At 43.4% G+C, this 19,575-nt stretch overlaps 1 protein-coding gene across 1 annotated transcript; it reads right to left on the minus strand.

The window, feature by feature from the left end:
* Positions 1-12,945: 12,945 nt before the first annotated feature.
* Positions 12,946-14,568, minus strand: LOC133905956 (protein FAR1-RELATED SEQUENCE 5-like). Its single transcript, XM_062347777.1, has one exon. The coding sequence runs from the start codon at positions 14,566-14,568 to the stop codon at positions 12,946-12,948; it is 1,623 nt and encodes a 540-aa protein (XP_062203761.1).
* Between the last annotated feature and the right edge of the window lie 5,007 nt (positions 14,569-19,575).

Below are 19,575 nucleotides of genomic sequence, written 5' to 3' on the forward strand. Positions count from 1 at the left end.
GCACACCGTGGGCGTAGCATGCCTAGGTAACCTGGAAGGCAAGGCTGCCTAGGTTTTCTGGAAGGTATTGCGTAGCCCCGATAGTGTGTAGAGCCTTCAACGTTAATACATGCCGAAGAGGATACAAAACCTTCGAAAAAAACGGAGAGTCTTGCAAAAGGATACAAAACCTTCGGCAAAAGTAGAGAGTTTTGCAAAAGGATACAAAACCTCCGGTAAAAACGGAGAGTCTTACAAAGGGATACAAAACCTCCGACAAAAACGGAGAGCCCTCTACAAAACCTGGCAAAGACGAACAGTCCTACCAAACCTTTAGCAAAAATGAAGAGCCCTTTACAAAACCTCCGGCAAAGACGGAGAGTCCTACCAATCCTCCAGCAAAAACGGAGAGCCCTTTACAAAAGCTCCGACAAAAACAGAGAGACTTCTGAAAACCTCCGCGAGGCAGAGCATCTTACAAAAACCTCCGCCAAATAGTCTTGAAAAAGCTCTGGCAAAAATGGAGAGACTTCCGAAAACCTCCACGAGGGGGAGCGTCTTACAAAAACCTACGCCAAACAGTCTTGCAAAAGCTCCAGCAAAAATGGAGAGACTTCCGAAAACCTCCGCGAGGCGGAGAGTCTTACAAAAACCTCTGCCAAATAGTCTTGCAAAAGCTCCAGCAAAAACGGAGAGGTTCCAAAAAACCTATCGGACAAAACCCCGTGGCATCTTGAAGGCAAATGCCTTCATGCCGGAGGGATGCAAAGCCCACTAGCCCCCAACAAGCATAGCCAATAGACCGAAGAGGTATGGCCCGCATGACTCAGACACATATGGTAACAGTATGTATCCCCAGCTGGTTGTTGCAGGATTTGGGCGGCGGCTAAGGGCCGAGGGGGTCGAGGACCACCTCTCCCGTCTTGCCTTCGGCTTCGTCTCCAACATGCCGTCACCAGGCTCCGGTCGGATTACCTCCAGAGCCAGGCAGCGGCTAAGGGCCAAGGGGGTCAAGGACCATCTCTCCCGTGTGGCCTTTGGCATTGCCTCCAAGATGCTGTCACCAGGCCCCAGGCGAATTAACTCCAGAGCTGGGCCCCAGCTAAGGGTTGAGGACCACCTCTCCACTGGCCTTCACCGTCGCCTCCAACACACCGTCGCTACGCTCTGGGCAGATTACATCTGGAGCCGAGCCGCGGCTAAGGGCCGAGGGGGTCAAGGACCACCTATCCCGACTGGCCTTCGGCTTCGCCTCCAACACGCTGTCTCCAGGCTCCGGGTGGATAACCTCCGGAGCCGGACCGTGGCTAAGGGCCAAGGGGGTGGAGGACAACCCCTCTCGACTGGCCTTTAGCTTCGCTCCAACACACCGTCTCCAAGCCCCAGGAGAATTACCTCCGGAGCCAGGCAGCGGGTAAAAGGGTCGAAGACCACCTTCGGACCTTGTCCCCCAAGGTTCCAGATGGGCTTCGCTGGGTCAAAAATTTGGAACAAATTTGGAAGAAGGCCCTACCAGCACCGAGCCCGAGGAGCACGCGATAACCAGAAACAACGAGGTTGCCACCGCTTCACCTGGACCTCCTTAGTTACCCTGCGTATCTACCACCGCCAGATTCCCAGGGCCACCTATCCCCCGGAAGGAACAAAACTGGTGATGATCTAGGCGAAAGCTCGGCACGTCGGTCATCCAAAAAACTAGCCATCGCTTACGAAGAGAAGCGGCACGAAGGCACGAAGGCACATAGACACATGGTCCCCTGGTCGAAGGACCCCCTCACACTTTGGCCCAAAAAGAGATACAATCACCCCCAAGGGTCCAAATTATATTATTAAACAAATCGTACATCCGGAGGACACGTACAAAGAAGCAAATAGTACAAAGGCTGCTGCAGGGGGGGGCAAACCCTAAGAGAGCAAACCAGGGGAAGAAAGAGTGCAAGGTGGCAGAAGACAACTATGACCCGCAGCAGGGCCATAGTCGGACGGCAGAATAGGGCTGTCCACGAAGCACCCCCGAAAGCCACCTTTGCCCTTCTACGGATCCTGACAGGGGTCATGAATGGAGCGGCGTATACACCTCATTTGCAGCGTGCCACCACGAAAGCTGATGCAGTAGGCAACCCCCGAGCTATCAGAAGATGAGGAAGAAACCGAAGGAGCCACCGTTGGGTCCTCCTCCCGCTTCTTCCCAGCCCTCACCGTCGAAGTCCGCTCCTCCTCGTCACTCTCCCTCCGCAGGAGATCCCAGTCAATGCCCGCATCGTCGTTGAAAATATCGATGATCTCGATAGGCATGGTCTCCCGAACCGGGGGTTTGGCAAGGGCAATAGGCAGCTGTCCGTCCCACAGGGATGAAAGCTGGACGGCAACCGGCGCCACCATCGATGGCCGAAATGGCCTAGCCCCAGTAGAAGAAGTCGAGATCATCGATGTTTCCGAATAGGATGAGGAAGACGATGCCATATTCAAAGACAAGTTAAGTGTTCGCTCGTGGGGTGGTGATAGATCCAGCCAGATGACCCCCGCTTTATACCCGGGCCAAGCGGCCATGTCAGCCCAGGAAGAGAAGTGAAACAAACTAGGCGTCTCTCTTTGGCATCCCTCATTAGTCTCTGGAGGCCAGTGGCCATATGCCGGTCATCCTACCCCGATACATGGCAACATCCCACGGCAACGCATCATTTTCTCGCACGAATGTCCTGTCACATTAATGACCTAGACCCCTTTCAGCGCTTGCCAGGGGCGTGGGCACATGACCCTAGATGACCCCACGCATTATCCAGTCAGGAACGCACCAGTGACACATCCCATCCTACTGTCCTCAAACGGGCAAACGTGGGGATTCCCTGATCCCACACGCGTGATCCCCCACACTGACAAACTCAAATGGCAGGAAGACCCATCACCAAAACAGCCCAAAGAATCTAAATCGGCCACCGACGCCTCTCTGGCCCCGAGTCCCGATACCGTATACTCCAACTCCAATAGGCTCCGGAACATACCTCCTCTGCTGGACGTCTTCGGCCTTCCACTCCGACTTCGACGCTGGCTGCACCTCCAACCTCAGCATAACCCCAGGGTGTGCTGCCATCACCAATGCACCGTCAGCATTGAGTTTCACCATCAACACCCACAGTTCCCGCCGAAAAACTCCTTAGAGTCAGGGAATGTCCTTCAGGCATTCTTGTTACAAACCCAGGCTGGAGTGGGTTTTCCTCTACATCATCTCACCCCTCTAAACATCAAGGCCAGAGAATGAGGGGGTACTATTGAGGGGAAATAGACCATCCTGAGGATAATAGTTGGCAGTCGCTACCAAAGGTCCCTCCAGAATCGGTAAGAGGCCCCATCCCCGGAGGCTACAGGTCCCTTCGGACCACCTCTCCAGCTCATATGTGGCCTTTCAAAAACTCGGAGCTACAGCAAGTACCCCCGGAGCCTTCGGCCTTCGAACTCAACAGGAGGCCTTATCCCTAGGGGCTGCGAACTCCTTCGGGCCACCCCTCCGGTGCCCATGCGGCCTTTCAAAGCCTAAAGGCACGACCGGCCTCCGAATATAACATCGGGGAAGAAAGGACACCCCCCTCTCTGCCGCCGACCTGACGCGAGGTGACGGGTGATAAATGCCGGTGCAAGTGGTGCTTATCCTGACACCCCAACACGATGCAAGTCATCCTGACACCCCCGACAGAGCGGCGCCGGACTGTAATTGGCAGCCGGCTCACCCCTCAGGGGGCAAGCACCAACATAGTTACCACGGTAGATATTTATCTTCTATCTAGGGTAAAAGGTAGTTATCTAGTAATTCGGTCAGGTCCTAGATATTTGTACATCATGATAACTTGTACACTAAGCTATGTACTGCCTTATAAATAGGGGTCGTGGTCACCTGGGAAAAGGAGGAAATAAGAGGACACACGCTCAACACAACACGGAGGAGCATAATCGTAGAGTTTTTCATGTGATGCTCCCCCTTAGCCCAGTCTATATCTTTACAATCAATACATTTGTGGTGTTCCTTCCTCGCAAACTTCATCTCCAAGCTCGAGTCTCCTCCTTAGAAGAAACTCTCATCGTACTTGCTGGAGCAAGACAAACTCTTGCTCCAACAATAGTCTCCCATAACTAACTTTGAGCATTAACTTTGTAAGTTCAATGTTACAAAAACATATAAACATAATGCGTTTTGAAAGTACTTCTGATGATCAACCTAACCCTACAGTTTTCATTTGAGAAAAATCTAAGCATTCAAACTTAAAAAACTAATTGCTCAGATTCTATATTGTCATATCTTTCTATGCAGAGGGAGTAGTTCTTTTGGTCAATGCTACAAATTGAAACCGAGAATATCACAAACAACTGGGAAGTGACAAAAGTCTATCTGCAACATGAGTCCTTTACAAAATGCTCATACTGAAAGATCAATGACTCTAGCATAGGGTTTGTATGTTTTGGTGATTAATATCAACATAGTCAATGAGACTAACATAGTTTGCTAGTGTGAAAAAGATTATTTATATGGATGCTATGTGATGTACTTGGTGGCATCAAACACCTCAAAGGATTCAATATCAAGGTCAAAGTAGTGCTTCACGAAGATATAAGGACAAATTTCTTAGACAAGTGATCATGGAGTTAAGAACATCACTTGTATAGATAGGTTTGTTTACTTTGGTTGTACTACAAAGAGGGATTTAGGTTTATTGGCTTGATCTAATGTCTTTAAGCTAATAGTCTATTAGTGATGCACACTAGTGTTATCTAGTCCTAATAGATCAAGATGAAGACCCAAGACATCAAAAACTGAAGCCAGAACAAAATAAGATGAAGCCAGGACAAAGAGATGATTGAATTTGTATTATCCTATGAATTTGATTTTAATCAAATGGTTTGGGTTCAAGTTTTCTATAGAGACATGTAGATCTGTTCACAAGATGTTTATAGAGTCTAAGATCATCAAAATCGAAATCCGGAGCAAAACGTTATGACCAAAATACGGATGACAATTTTCTAGAATTACATTTACCGGATAATCCGATATGCACATCAACAAAAGTTGTAGAGCACTTCATAAGCTTTTCATAAGTACAAGATCACAAAAATTGGAGTCTAGAACAAAAAGTTATGGCCAAAATATGAATTGTAAGTTTCTGGAATTTATACCGATGTGTACATCAGATGTTCCAATGTAATACTCTAGTGTTCACAAAAAGAAGTGTGCCGGATGTTCTGGCAATCAAAGGAGAATTTCATCGGCGTATTTATGCAGAGATGTTGTTTGATCATGAGTTTGAATGCTATACACACCGGATGTTCCGGTGCTAAGGGTGAAAAAAATCAACGTAACATCTGATGAGAAGATAGAAAAAGTAACGGCTAGTTTTGGAACCGTTGGAGTTACAATCACCTGATAATCCAATGCACTCACCGGAGTATTTATCGGAACATCCTATGCTTACACCGGATCATCATGTGTTCACAATTTCTGAGAAACTTTTTCCAACGGCTAGTTTTTCGAGTTGGGGCTATAAATACTCCACCACCCGGGCCATTTGAAGGGTGCCAGAGCTAGACGAAATGTTGCTACACATATTTGAGAGGTCTTTCCACCAAAATGATGATGCTGAAGATCAAGACAATTAGTATAAGATTAAGAACTTGATTAGTGCTAGTTTAGGCTTAATATGCATCTAGCTAGGTGATTAGCCTAGAGCTGGATTAAGTGAGTGATCCACACTTGTTACTTTTGGTGTTTGCCGACACCTAGATGGCTTGGCGACATTTGTGTCTTGTGAGACCCTTCGAGAATGTTGTGCAGCGGCCGTAAGCATTGTGAGCGGGAGGAGTGGCTTGTGTTGGAGTGGCAAAGCAATACCATAGTGAAGACAACGGTGAGCATCCTGGACAATCCTAGTAGGAGACCTATTTGAGAGTGGGGGGCTCTAATGTCTATCAACATAGTTATCCGACCCGAGAGCTTGGCCCTTGCAAGGGGCTCCAACGTGGTCTAGGGGTGGACGATAATCCACCTATACCATGGGAAAAAATTATCGTGCTAAGTGTTTGTATTCTCTCTACAATTTAAATCCCGCACTTACTTCTTGTACTTATTATTCTGTATTTATCTTTTCTAGAATTGCGATGTGTAGTTTGTAGGATTGGTTCATATGGTATAACTCTTTGTTGCGGTAGAGTAGAAACACTATATAGACCTAACACACATTTAGATATAAATTGAGATATATGTTTATTTTGTGAAATTGAACCTTAGTTTTAAATGATCCGAATTCACCCCTCTCTAGGGCATCACCAATCATTACACATACTTCATGTGGTCAAAGCATGCTTGATCGACTTGCCATAGGTACGAAATGAAAACTGCTCCATATATTCTTATGTTTTCAGACAATTCATTTCTTTGTCGTCTCTGTTGCGTCCTGTAACACCATGCATCCAAAATTCATTTACCACCCAGCCCCCACATGGACGAGCACACACATACCCATAGCACTCTGCTTACACTTTTGTTTTCGCTTTGTATAAAAGAGTTAACCCAGAGATGATATGTTTAGAGCGCAACGGTTTATATGTTGAGTCTCACCCATCTAAACACCCTAGCCCAAGACTCAGGCCATGTCCAAGCATATGCCCATCAAATTCTGGTGGCCCGTAAGAGCTACAGGAGAATTAAAGGGCAGAACAGGGGCTGCGACCCGGGCCATGGCCCCGGTTGCCCTGGTGGGAGCTCCGCCCTTGGGTGGAACTACTTCTACCACACCAACACCTAGACCACATGATCCAATTAACACTACTTACTAACAGGCTGCTAATGGTCTGAGTGTTACACAGCTACGAAATGAAAAATCTAGCCAAACAAAATGTTCATCTTGAACACAAGTCATCCTTAGTTGCTTTAAAAAATCATCACGGCAGCCCTTGAATTAATCAAAGGAATCTCAGTACGGTACGGTCGATGATTGCATGGATATGATTTGATCATCAGGGACATGCAAGTCAAACACAGCCAAGCATTAGCTTGCAGACTGCACGAAAGATAATGTTCGTGATAGGGTAATAAACATAGGATGATCATCTAGATATGCTCATTTTTCCAACCCTTGAAAAGTATGTAGTCACAGGCTGAACGAGTATAACCTGTCATGCATGGACTTCTTAAGGTTAACACAAGTTCGGGAGTTGTTCTAAACTCCTTTACTCTCACTAGTACAATGCATCGTGCTAACGTTACGGCAACATTTGGTAATACAAATAAAATAACCAAAAGACGATATATGTTTTAGTAATCCAGCATAGAATAAGTTAGATTTAAGATTCACACAAAATATAAGATAGAACTTTTAGCTCTCATCTCATTGCACACCGGATTGCCACATGATAAATAACAAAACCAGTTTAGATAATGCTTGCAACTTGAATTCTAAATGCAAATATGACTCAACTTTGAGTACAAATAAATAAGTCCATAAAAATATATTTATTTTCACAACTATCTCTTTCAAATCGTCTTGCCCACAATGTGGCTAAGATATTCTTGTAAACCTGCAGGTATTACATATCGACATGAATTCTCGTCGTACGTCAATAGGCTGATCAAAAAGTGCCTCCTCAGTGCTTGGCCATCCTGCACATGCATCATATATATGTAAATGTAAATATATCTCACGTGTAAAATATAGTATTGTAACTTGAAATGTACATACGATGGTGCGACAAAGTAATATGCTCACCATGCAGATTGCCGTGTGTAGCTTTTTACCATTCCATACGCACATGAATCGCAAAACGAAAAAACCAGATAATAAATACCTACAGCAGAATCAATTGTAAACTCTGTGTTAGATAAACATACTTATTATGTTCAAAGCAAGTTACCATCTATAAATACCCGTATATATCTGTTGGAGTACCAGATGGGAGTATATGTTGCCATCTATAAATATCGTCGTTCCACCTAGGGCGTGCTACTCTCATGGCAAGCATATAGTACTTGGCAATATGAATAATTTTAGATGCGTACTGCTTGTATGGCATATATTAACACCAATCTGGAATAGGATTGGAGTCAAGTACGGTCAGAGTTTTGTTCTCCTAATCGAACACAAAAAGCAAGAACATGCCAGTTTGTGCAAATGGCATAAGAATCTGCAAAAAGATAGGCATTAGGATAGCGAAAACAACAGCACTAATGGACAAAGGGATGTAGCCTTACAAATTTACAACATGAGACATCGTAGTTCATAAAAGACCAGCTTTCTAACGATTTGGTCAACTCTCGAACATCAAGCTTTTTTCTATACTTTGGGTCTCGTCCAAAATCAGATAAAGTCTGGGAGAAAACAAAGATTTTTTGGAAACATTAGCAAAGAGAGCTTACGAGAATATAAAAACTCACACAAAATTGCAGATCCATATAGTGCTTTGAAACCATTTTCTTGGCACTTTTCAACATCTTGTGTTCTGTGTATGTGAGAATCCGAACACCCATGTTGAAACAAGCATTGGACATGGGTTGATCCATCTTTAATGATGCTTGGAGTTGCTTAACACTTAAGAAAATCTGGTAAGGCTTGAAACTTCGCACCCATTGTGTCCTGTAAAACGATCAATTGCGACTAAGTATATGAGCATGGAAATAAAGAACATTATATTATTAATAAATGAAACATAAGAAGTTTACTTTAATATCTCAGCATCATTAATTGACATGATATAGTCACATACAATGTCTATCAATTCCTCTTTGCCCATCGACATGTCCACCATAGAAAGGTCACACAATGAAGATTGATCTCTAGTTTCATCGGCGGACTCATTTGCATTCAAGACTTTAGACTGAATGGATTGGTGTGACCTTTTGCATAGATTAGGACTTTCTAGCATCACAATATCATCTGGACTTCCACTTTCTTCGTCGTTTTCTTCGACTAATAGATGTCCTTTCCTCTTGTTTAGTTCTAGTGATAACAAAATAGCAGCTAATTTTGTCCTGAATTGTATCATATCATCCTGCACAATAGTAATATCGTTAATTTTTCAGAATTTATGATTAAACATGTAGCAAACTATCATGACCCTGTATGATATACCTAAGTTACATTGTCGGACAGCACATCCCCTGTCCAGTATTCCATATAGTTTAGCATGACAGACCGCATGAACAACTACAGTATCGAAAAAGAATGTCATGCACATATTCATTTAATCAGTGGAAGGAAAATTTGGGTAAACAAAATTTTTTAGATGTACCCATCCGTCTGCATTATCTTTTCGAATTATATCTGTCTAACTGGCCATGAAGCAACCTGGAAGTTCTGCCACTTGTGATTTTTAAGCTTCTTGAGCAGCGATACAATGTCTATTTGCCTCTGCAATCCCTTCAACTATTTATATATAATAAATAAAAAAGTATTAGCAGAGATCTGTCTAGGAGCTCACAAGCTCTGATGTGCAGATAGCTAGAGTATCCGTATTGGAGTTCTCGTGTTTCTCTGTGTGACCCCTAGACAAAAATATGCTCGTGCTTACATTTGTGTTCGAGAGCAATTTGTATGTTTCCATCAACTTCGTTCGAACGCTGATTGAAATGGAGGTTTACTCGGTTCATTTGATCGTGTTTCTTTGGTGTGTTATTAGTACTAATCCCAATGAATACGTGATGGCCTGGATAAACAGAGAACAGGCCTACACACGGCTTGCAAGGTACCTCGACCAGCCCAGGATATATAGCCGACCCAAATCAGCTATCGTGGACCTTTCGTTCCTCGGGTTGAAACAACAGCCTATCTACATGGGCTGGGTCGCTCCAAAGATGGAATGGCGAAGCCCCTCACTTCAATGCCGGCGAAGCAACAGAACCCGTGTTCCTATCACGAAACACAGGAGCCGTGTGTTAGTACTAATCCTAATGAATACGTGACGGCCTGGATAAGAAGAGGACCTCTGGGGAGGACAAGCGCATTTCCGTCTTAGTAATACCACCGTTTGGATTTGGACTGAACTTCGCAGTTAGCGTCCCATTGGATCATTGGAAGCCGTTAGGATTGTTCTTCCTGGTCCTAGAGACTTGGGAGTTCGAACGATTGTTAGGGTTTTGCCAGGTTTAAGATCAAAATTGGGTACTTTTCAAAGAAAAAAAAATGAGAGATCGTCGGATGCCGTGAGGTCAAAAGACCACAAAGGTCAGTCGCATGCAATCTCCCTCTCTTGCAGCATTTGTTCCTTGTCTTTCTTAAGTAGTGTGTGTATATATATATACCCAATGACTAAATTCCGAGCGTGCATGCTCACGTCGCTTGGCATGCACGCTCGGATCACCATTCGTTCTCCATCTGACCGTGCATGCGCGACTCATACGGCGACTGAGATACGCGCGTCCGAGATACGTCCGTCTGCCCGCGCCCGTATACCGACCCACGCATCAGCGAAGCTTTTAGCCGCGGAACCGTCGAGGCGAGCCTTTTTCAAACATCGGGAACCGCGCTAGTTCATTTCGTTTCGCTCGTCTTCTTCTCCAGGTTCGTCGCTCTCGCAACACAAAAAATCAAGCTGCGTGCTCTTGTCTTCTGATTCACGCGTTCCTGTTGTTCCAGTACAAATCGGTAGCGCGGCGGGAGAGGAGGGTTGCACAGGAGGTGAGTTTCCTCCAAAATCCGTTTGAATGTGCTGTGTTTTTTCTTCTCTCGCGTGATTTTAGGGTTTTCTGATTCGCGTTTTTTTGTTGATCTAGCGCAAATCAGTAGCGTGGCGGGGAGGAGGATTGCATAGAAGGTGAGCCCCCCCTCCTCTAAATCCGTCTGAATGTGTTGTTTTTTTCCGCTTCTCACACATATTTTAACTGTTCGGGAATACGGTATGATCCAGTGCAAATTGTTTTGTACCCGCTCGTGGATTCCTCTGAGTGTGCACATATTTGTTTCTCTCGCATGTGTTTTTTTCTCTCCCCAATCTTAGGACCTAGGGTTTCCTGATTCGTGATTTTTGCATAGATCCATTGCAAATCAGTTGTGCAAGGGGGGGGGGGTTGAGGATTGCACAGCAAGGTGAGGTTCTCCCCAAAATTCATACTACATTTTCTCTTCTGTCACATTTGCTGGGGGGAACCTGTCTGATCTAGTGCAAATCGTTGATAACCTCGCATCCTCTGAATGTGCGTACTCGATTCTCTGAATGCAAATTTTTCCCCAAATTAGTCTAACGTAAGGGGTGGGGTTTCCGATTCCAGGTGCTAAACTAAACTGCATAGAAATGCTTGGAAAGTGTGCACAAAATTGCCTAAAACACATCATAGTTATAGCCTGATCCATTCACTCTTCATACAATGGTTTTATGCTCACTTTTTTTTGTGCATACATATATACAAGGTTTTTTAAGGTCCCTACATGATAACAAGCTGAAAAGTTGCTGCAGTACTTTGGTATCTGCAATCAAGCATCTGTGGATCACATATCATACCAATCGAAGAAGAAGATAGATAGCTATCGACTAATAGACATCGAGGTTCCGTTGCAGAGCAATATGTAAGTTATCATAATGCTTTTTTGCAACTTTGTTTGATGTTTTCATTGGCAATGTGTACAGTTTTTTTTTCTTTCACAGATATGACTGCGGTTTCCATATGCTTATGCATTGTGAACACTGGGACGGTCGTAAGCTACCCACATTCAAGGAAAAAGATATGCCAAACATATGCAAACTACTGACATACAAATGGCTAAGTCACCCTGAAAACATGACGCGCTGGAAGACAAAGCTCAACATCATTTAGGTAACATCTATCTTCTTTTTTTCCGACCCGCTGCTGAAATGTAGTTGACTCTGAAAATATATATTACTTGTTAAGAAAGCAAAATTGAAAATACATTTTACCTATGTGCTATTTACCTATGTATCCAGCGAACTAGATGACTATTGAGCTTGCTACGTGTACTCATTTGGGGGGTGGATTGATGTGAGTGATTGAGTGTCCCGGATTGTTGTGTTAACACAACAGTTCAATAAAAAAGAAGTAATATATTCCTATAACAAAAAGCACTTTAATAGTCTGTAAAAAGCACTTTTAAACAAAAAAAAACACTTTACCAGACTGCAAAAAGCAGTTTACTACTCTAAGCAGATTAACACAAACTCTTAAGAAAACTCCACTGCATACATTCCTCCTGCCACAAACCTAAAACGAAGCATACTAATGTCATGTGAATAGCTGCATCTCCTTGCTTGGGATTCTTTTAGTTATTTTTCCAGGACATTTTGCAGCATTGTGATTCTCAAAGTGACAAATGCTGCATTTGTTCTTTCTCTTTGGTTGCACATTCTTCCCGTTAGACAACCTTTTTGACTTCTTCCTCCCTTTAGTTACTGATCTTGGCGGATTCCTTACTAATCTTGAACTATCAGGATATGAAGCATCTTGAAAATCTGCAGGAGCAGGCACATTTGGGTTAGGAGTAGACATAGCAGCTGTAGAGCCATGACCAGGAGGTGAAGTTGTCGTAGCTGCATTAGAAAGAGACTGAGATACATTTGCAACAGAAAAGTCATTGCTAGGAACAACAGTTGTCTTCTTCCTCTTCCTCTTCCTCTTCTTTAGATCTGCAAGTTCAGATTGCATCATTTCGATGTGCTTAGTAACAATAGAATGAGCATCATCTGAGTTTGAACCTTCACGTGCAAATTTTGCAAGTGCAGAAGCAAGGTTGCTGAATCTCAGTGTTTTCTTGTTCTGCAAAGACATACCACTAGCCGTAATATCAACAGAAATGTTTGCATCAGTAGACATATCTGTGTCAACAGGAATTGCTTGTTGTGTCCATCTTTTCAATATGTATCTTTCAGGCAGGGTCTTCACACCAAATCTGATCAAAATCTTCATGATGTGGCAGCAAATTATCCCATCCCTATCAAACTTGATGCACTCACAATAGTAACTTGTTTCTTCTTCAATTGCTGTCACAATATTTTAGTCCCATAGTCTTCAACAAATTTGTCATTCGGTACTAGCTTGTATTGGTAGGGCATTTCATGCTCCTGCACATCATATTCTGCAGTCTTTTCAAATTCCTTTGAGAATTTATAGAAAATACCTTTTGTGTACACAGTTGATGCATATTTCTCAATAGGGTACTTTGACCATGTGTGTCGTTCATTATCATCAGTCCTAAAGTCCTGACCATCTTGAGCAACAAGGCACTTTTGCTGAATTTTCTCATACTGTTTCACAAATAACAGTATTGATAAGTTTGGATTCACATATCTCTTCAGCACTGCATTAAACCCTTCACTTCTCTGAGTTGATTGGAGGAAAGGATAGAAACAATGCATATAGTACGCTTGAACAAAACTCTTTCTGATGCTATACAAATGCTGAAAATGCTGTATGTCCCCCAGGCCATGCTTATTAATCATAGCATCCCATTTCACCTCAAATTCTTCAGGTGTTACACTGTAGTTAATACAGTCTGTAAACTCATCCTTCAATTCTTGATTAGATGAAAGGTATGGACCAATTGTTCCAGAAGCTTTATCCATTATGTGCCACCGGCAGTTTCGATGATTTGTATTAGGGAAGACAAGCTCAATTGCCCGCCTCATAGCCCCATCCTGATCTGTTATTATATTAAGGGGAGCCTTGCCTTTCATCGCTTCAAGGAATGCTTTGAAAAGCCAAACAAAGCTATCTGTCTTCTCATTCCTTAGGAATGCGCATCCTAGCTGGAACGATTGAGCATGTCTATTTATTCCAATGAAGGGGGCAAAGGGCATGTCATACATATTAGTCATGTATGTCATACCGAATGAAACACAGTCACCATATGCCTCATATGCCTTCCTTGCTGAACCATCCACCCAGAATAGGTTCTGAATCTTATAATCATTGTCCAACTTGAACTTGTAGAAGAAATCAGGGTCATCTTGCACTTTCAACTCTTCAAAGTAGTCTAGTGTTTCTTGCATGTCTTTGTACTTTTCAGTGGTACGAAGTGTGGACCGGAAGTTACTGACATCTTTGCCTACGTACGGTACTAGTTCAATGGAGCCATAGAACTCAGCCATTAGCTGCATAATGCGCCCTGTGGTCATGTTACAGCCATGCAACATAGTGATGAAAGCCTTTTCTTCCTTAGATATGCTTTTGTGTGATCTAAGCCATTTTGTTAGTGAGGGCTTCGTAATGAGTGGATGATTGTGCTCAGCTATGAAATAAATTACATGCCACCTAGCACCAATTAGCTTCACAGTCATCCTTGCTTTGCATTGCGTATACTTCATTTTCTCCCTTTTCCTTTTCTTGCCACCATGTCCCCCCCCACCCCGTTTAATGGCTCGCTCATGCGGTAGATCAACATCATCTTGTTCAGAATCATCTTCATCTGAATCATCTGTAGGCTCCTCAGTATTTTCATCAGTTTTGCTTTTCTTCCCTTTCCCTTCTTTGTTGCAGACAAACTGGATTTTTTTCAGCACTTTTGTAATTCCTGATCTGCGCGAGGTATTTGTCCTTATTGAGAAACCAATTCTCTTAGCATATGCATTGTAGTATCCCCTTGCTTCTACTACACTGCCAAATGTCATACCAGTATAGGGGATTTGCGGCGTAGACCACACCTCACCCTCTTCATGCAAAACTTGTCCAGTAATATCTTAAACAACATTATCCCCTACAGCAACCAGTGTGTTATCGGTATTTTCTTGCTGAACATCTTGTAAATGTGTTCCTTCCAAAGAGAGTCTAACATCAGAAATGCTTGGGGAGTCTTGCTGGATAGGGGGAGGCTGAGTGCAATTTTTTGGACTGCTCTCAATTGCATCTTCAATATGTCTTGAGATGAAATCATAGTCAAAGTCAGGTGGCAGCTGGTTTAGATCCATCTCTTTGAAACCTACATAAATACATAAATGTTTCTTCAGTAGTGCATATCTTCATAAGCAAGAAAATCATGCATGGTTTTGCTTTTTTTTTACGTAGTACAATCACGCATGCTTAATCAGGTTTTGTGTTTCGCAGCACAAATAAATTGTATCATTGGAGAATTCATATACATACATCTGGAACCAGATCAGGAAGCAAATCTAGGGTATGTCCTTTTTTGAAGTACAATTTATGTTCTTTTTTTTCTACGGTCATTAACCATCTGAGAAGCAAATATGCACAAACTATATTGTGTTCATTCAGTGAAGCAAAACATGCAGAAAAAACCTGACAGGGTTGAACAAATTTTAGAAGATGTAACTTTTTAAGATAAATACAAGCTTTTTAAGTAGATACAAGCTATTTTGATGACCTGTAAAGGCAGATCTAATGTCTTCAGTAACATTAAACCAGTTTAGAGAAGCAAAATAAGCCAGATTGTATTGAGCATAAACTTTCTTCCTCTTTTTCTGTTTAATTTGTTTTGTAATTTACATCAAATAGGAACAGGGATAGCTCATTCTCATATGCAGTTTTTCCCCAATTCTGCAGGTCTGTGTAGTCAGTTGCATCAGGTACAATAAGAAGGGTACCAACAGGATGACAAAAGCAAGTTTGCATGCTGTTTTTTCCCTTTTGTGCAGGCAAGTTATGATACAATTTCAGTCATACAGGCTAAATGTTGTTTCGAGGAAGCAAACATGTAGGTTTTAGGTAGAGGAAATCCATGCAAACTTTTTTAGTGTCACTCTGAGAATCCCCCGTCGGTTGAGACAAAAACGATGTAAAGCTGATCAACCATCAAAGAATCTGTTAAGCTACTAAAGCATACCTGATTTTTTTTAGGTAAATCTGCTTAGCTTTGTGCTGCTCCAATGGAGACTTTTTTGCTTTTTCCGCCGGAACCCTAGCTTTTGCCTCCGCGATTGCTTTTTTTGCATGCTGGCGACGGCGCGTGGTTTGGGCAAGCCTATTCCAGGCGCCTCCGATCAATTTTTGGTGGGCCCAGCAGTTGCCAGGCGCGCTTCACGCGCAAACGCGCTCCCGCGCCGGAGAGAATAAAGGCCTAGGGCCATACGCGTGGTCCGCGCGCGGCAAAAGAAAGATTCCTTTTTTGGGCATGCGGACAGGATGCTAATAGCATGCACGGCCGTGCATTAGTCATGTCCATATATATATATATACATATATATATATATACGACGAGGCTATTCTGCGCATATACGTAGCTACCATTCGCGTTGCGCATATCCCGCAACCGCCAGTTACAATCTAAAGAATTGTGAGTTACAACTTGTTACATAGACTAGTTACATCTGAGTTACAACTCGGCCTCCAACATGCACCAAACAACATGAGCCAGCCAACTAGTTTGTACCATGTCACCCATCATCCACTCGCCAGAGTGTTGCATGCGGAGAATTTTTTGTTGATTTGAATCGTTAAAATGCAATATCTCTAGAACCATAGATCTGATTCTCGATCCGTTTGATGCATATTGTTGGAAAAAAAATGTGCGTAACAAAATAAGATCCATCAAAACTATATTTTGATGAAGTTTTAGAATTATAAAGGAGTTACGTCCATATAGTTACAACATGGTGAACATCGCAGTTACAACATGGTGAACATTGCAGTTATAACATGGTAAATAGCAGTATTCTCTGGTGGTGGTAGGCACTTTAGTTACAACATGGTGAACTCTTTAACTACAATATTCTGAACACTACAGCTGCAACATGGTCAAGCAGTACAGCTGCAATATGAAAAAATAAAATCAAATTAATTGCATCATGCAACTAAAAATACTTACAATATGGTGAACACTACATTTATAACATGGTATACAATCTAGTTACAACATGCATATAGTTGTAACCGCTCTGTCTGTGGTTGCAACTAATAGTTGTAACCGCTCTATCTGTAGTTGCAATCACTCTATACTACATGTTGTAACTCATTTATACACCTAGTTGTAACTGGCTGCAAATCGCTGATCACGAGGTGGGAACGTGCTAGGTCATCTAGTGGGCCCGTGGGGTAGGTGCAGGGGAGCGCGCTGGGTCAGTGGGAAGTTACAATACAGTATACAATGAGTTGCAACTCGTGAGTTATTACTCTGTGCTTGTATGCATGCTGCACATACGCTGCGCATAGACACAAAATAGCAACACAGTATATATATATATATTACGGTGCTGGGGGAACCTCAGGTTCCTTCCCCTCCAAAATAATTTCACGGTTAATCTATATCAGGGCACTTTAGGAACATCATTTGTTGTAAAGAAGGGTAGTTTAGTAATTGATCCTTTAGCTAATTAAGCCTTTGTTCAATCAAGCGGTGATGCAGTGGCGGAGCGGTGAGCGGTGAATGGGGATCGATTTGGTTAGGGATTGCCAACTGGGGAATGGGGATCGATTGGAAAGAGGCATCGTCTGGCGTCCTTCAGCACAGGTGCTCATCAGCTCATGTGCTACAGTGTCGATTGGAAGGAGGCGCCTGACATCCTGCAGGTGTTCGTGGGCTACTCGTGGGTGTCAGGTCATGTACTGATTTTTTATATTTTTTTTTTGATTAAAAATTTAAATAAATAGATTTCTCGTGAAAAAAGTTACAAAACTAGGCGCTTGCAGCCCTCTAAGAGGGCGGTTAGGCCTGCTAACCGCCCCCTAGGTGGGCGGGTGGCCTAACCGCCCCCTTAGAGGGCGACAAGGGTGCTAACCACCCTCTCAAGGGGTGGGTAGGGCCTGGGAGGGCAGTTAGCAGCCTAGCCACCCTCTGAGGGGGCGGTAATGGCATTTTGTTTTTTCCAAAAATTGCAAAATTTTGTGTTTTTCAACAAAATTTAAAATAGGAAATTTACAAAATTTGGAATTAACAAGATTGAAGAGGAGTAAAAATGGTATACTGAGGAAGCGAGAATTTGGAGTAGGTTACGTAATTGTCAGAGAATAAAAAATCAGTATTTGTGAACAAATTGTATATGTGAAGCACTCGCAGCATACTACGCGGATATGAGGTTGTGAACAACGACAAACATAATATTAAACATACGGTGGAAAAGATTACATGAGACTGTAACCACGACGACACGACGAGGAAAAGAAGGTGGCATGTACGGTTCGCACTAAGACCTACTTATTAGTGCGCCACTCCTAATTATAACATGTCTTAGGGAGTGAAAGTATGTCGGGTTACATTAGATACTCTCTACCGAGTGCATCTAGAATATTTTCCCTTTCGGAGGGCATCGGGACCTGCCGCCTTAACACGACGGGCTCTCTCCCGCTTCCTTGCCCTCTCAGCCTCTCGAGCCTGAGCCACGTTATGGTCGTGCGCCTCCTTCCTCATGCGCTCTTCTTCCTCCCGCTTTAGGCGAAGTTCCTCTTGTTGTTGCTCGTATTCCCGACGTGCGTAAGCTTCCCTTCTCCACCTCATGTTTATGTCGACCCACTGCTTCTGTTCCTCATTTTGCTCATTGTCGAGCCATTGAATAAAATCACAGAGCGGTGGAGGGGACTGAAGAAATAGAAGAAGATGAGCGGTTAGTAAAACAGGGTGCAAAATCGGCAAAGATGTAGCTGATATTTATTGCTATACCGGTGGATACTCATATGTTCCATGTTTAGGCTTGTCATATTCATAGTTGGCACACATGAAGAAGCGCAGCCCATAGGTGTATGAGATGTCCTGCGACTCACGGAGCATGCAACGGTCACCACAGAAGCACATATGTGATTCAATACCTTGAGGGATGAAAATCCCCCAATGTTTCTTTGGTGGGCTCGGTGGAGCTGAGGAAAATATTGCACTTGAGAGATCTGAGAAATGAGTGGTGCATCAACGTCTGGAGGTTTGGCTATTTATGGTGGGGGAAGGCAGGTGCATTGGATTCGCTCTTGAAGAAAGGAGTGAGTGGAAGAGCTCAGAGGGTGGCAAGAGCATTGGATTCCATCTTCAAGAATGGGAAAGTTGTGTCATTGATGATGGACAGAGATTCCATATTTATTGGTACCTGTGTTGTCATTTATTGTGTGGTAAAAAGCTGTTCGGTGTTGTCACTTCTTGTCTAAAGCCTGCGCAAGGAGACATGTGTTGTCATGTCATGGTTAAAGTTCAGTAGTGTGGTCACTTCATGATTAAAGTTACACTCCCGACAGAGTAAGCGGGCAGTCACTTCGTGTATAAGTAGCTTTGTAAGATATACTTTTCTAGGTCTATCATGAATGGTTCATACATGTCGGGCTAAGAAATGCAACTAGCATGCCGTCACATTGGAATAAAAAATGCAGTTACGACATGCTAAGTGGACCATAAAGATTACACGCGTCAGAATATGTAAGAGTACATCGCGAATCGAATATGCATATATAAGTTACAAAAACAAATGTAAAATCCTACTGTTGTCTCCCCCGCTGCCGTCAGCTGTGCCCCCAATCGTGGTCTCAATGCCACTGGTTGACCCTCACGTGACCCCTGGAGTAGGTGAGGGGGTTGGGTGGAAATGAAAGTAGTAGTAAAAAATGCACAACTGTACCTGCGTGGTATGTCAGTGCAGTAGTAGATGGCCAGGCGGGCGTGGCATAGTATGGCTCGAATGGTGCTAGTGGGATAGGGCGTGGGGCAGCTGAAGATGGGCCGGTCTCATCACCGAAATAACTTGTGCACA

This window comes from Phragmites australis, chromosome 23, assembly GCF_958298935.1.
Source record: "Phragmites australis chromosome 23, lpPhrAust1.1, whole genome shotgun sequence".
Lineage (NCBI taxonomy): Eukaryota > Viridiplantae > Streptophyta > Magnoliopsida > Poales > Poaceae > Phragmites > Phragmites australis.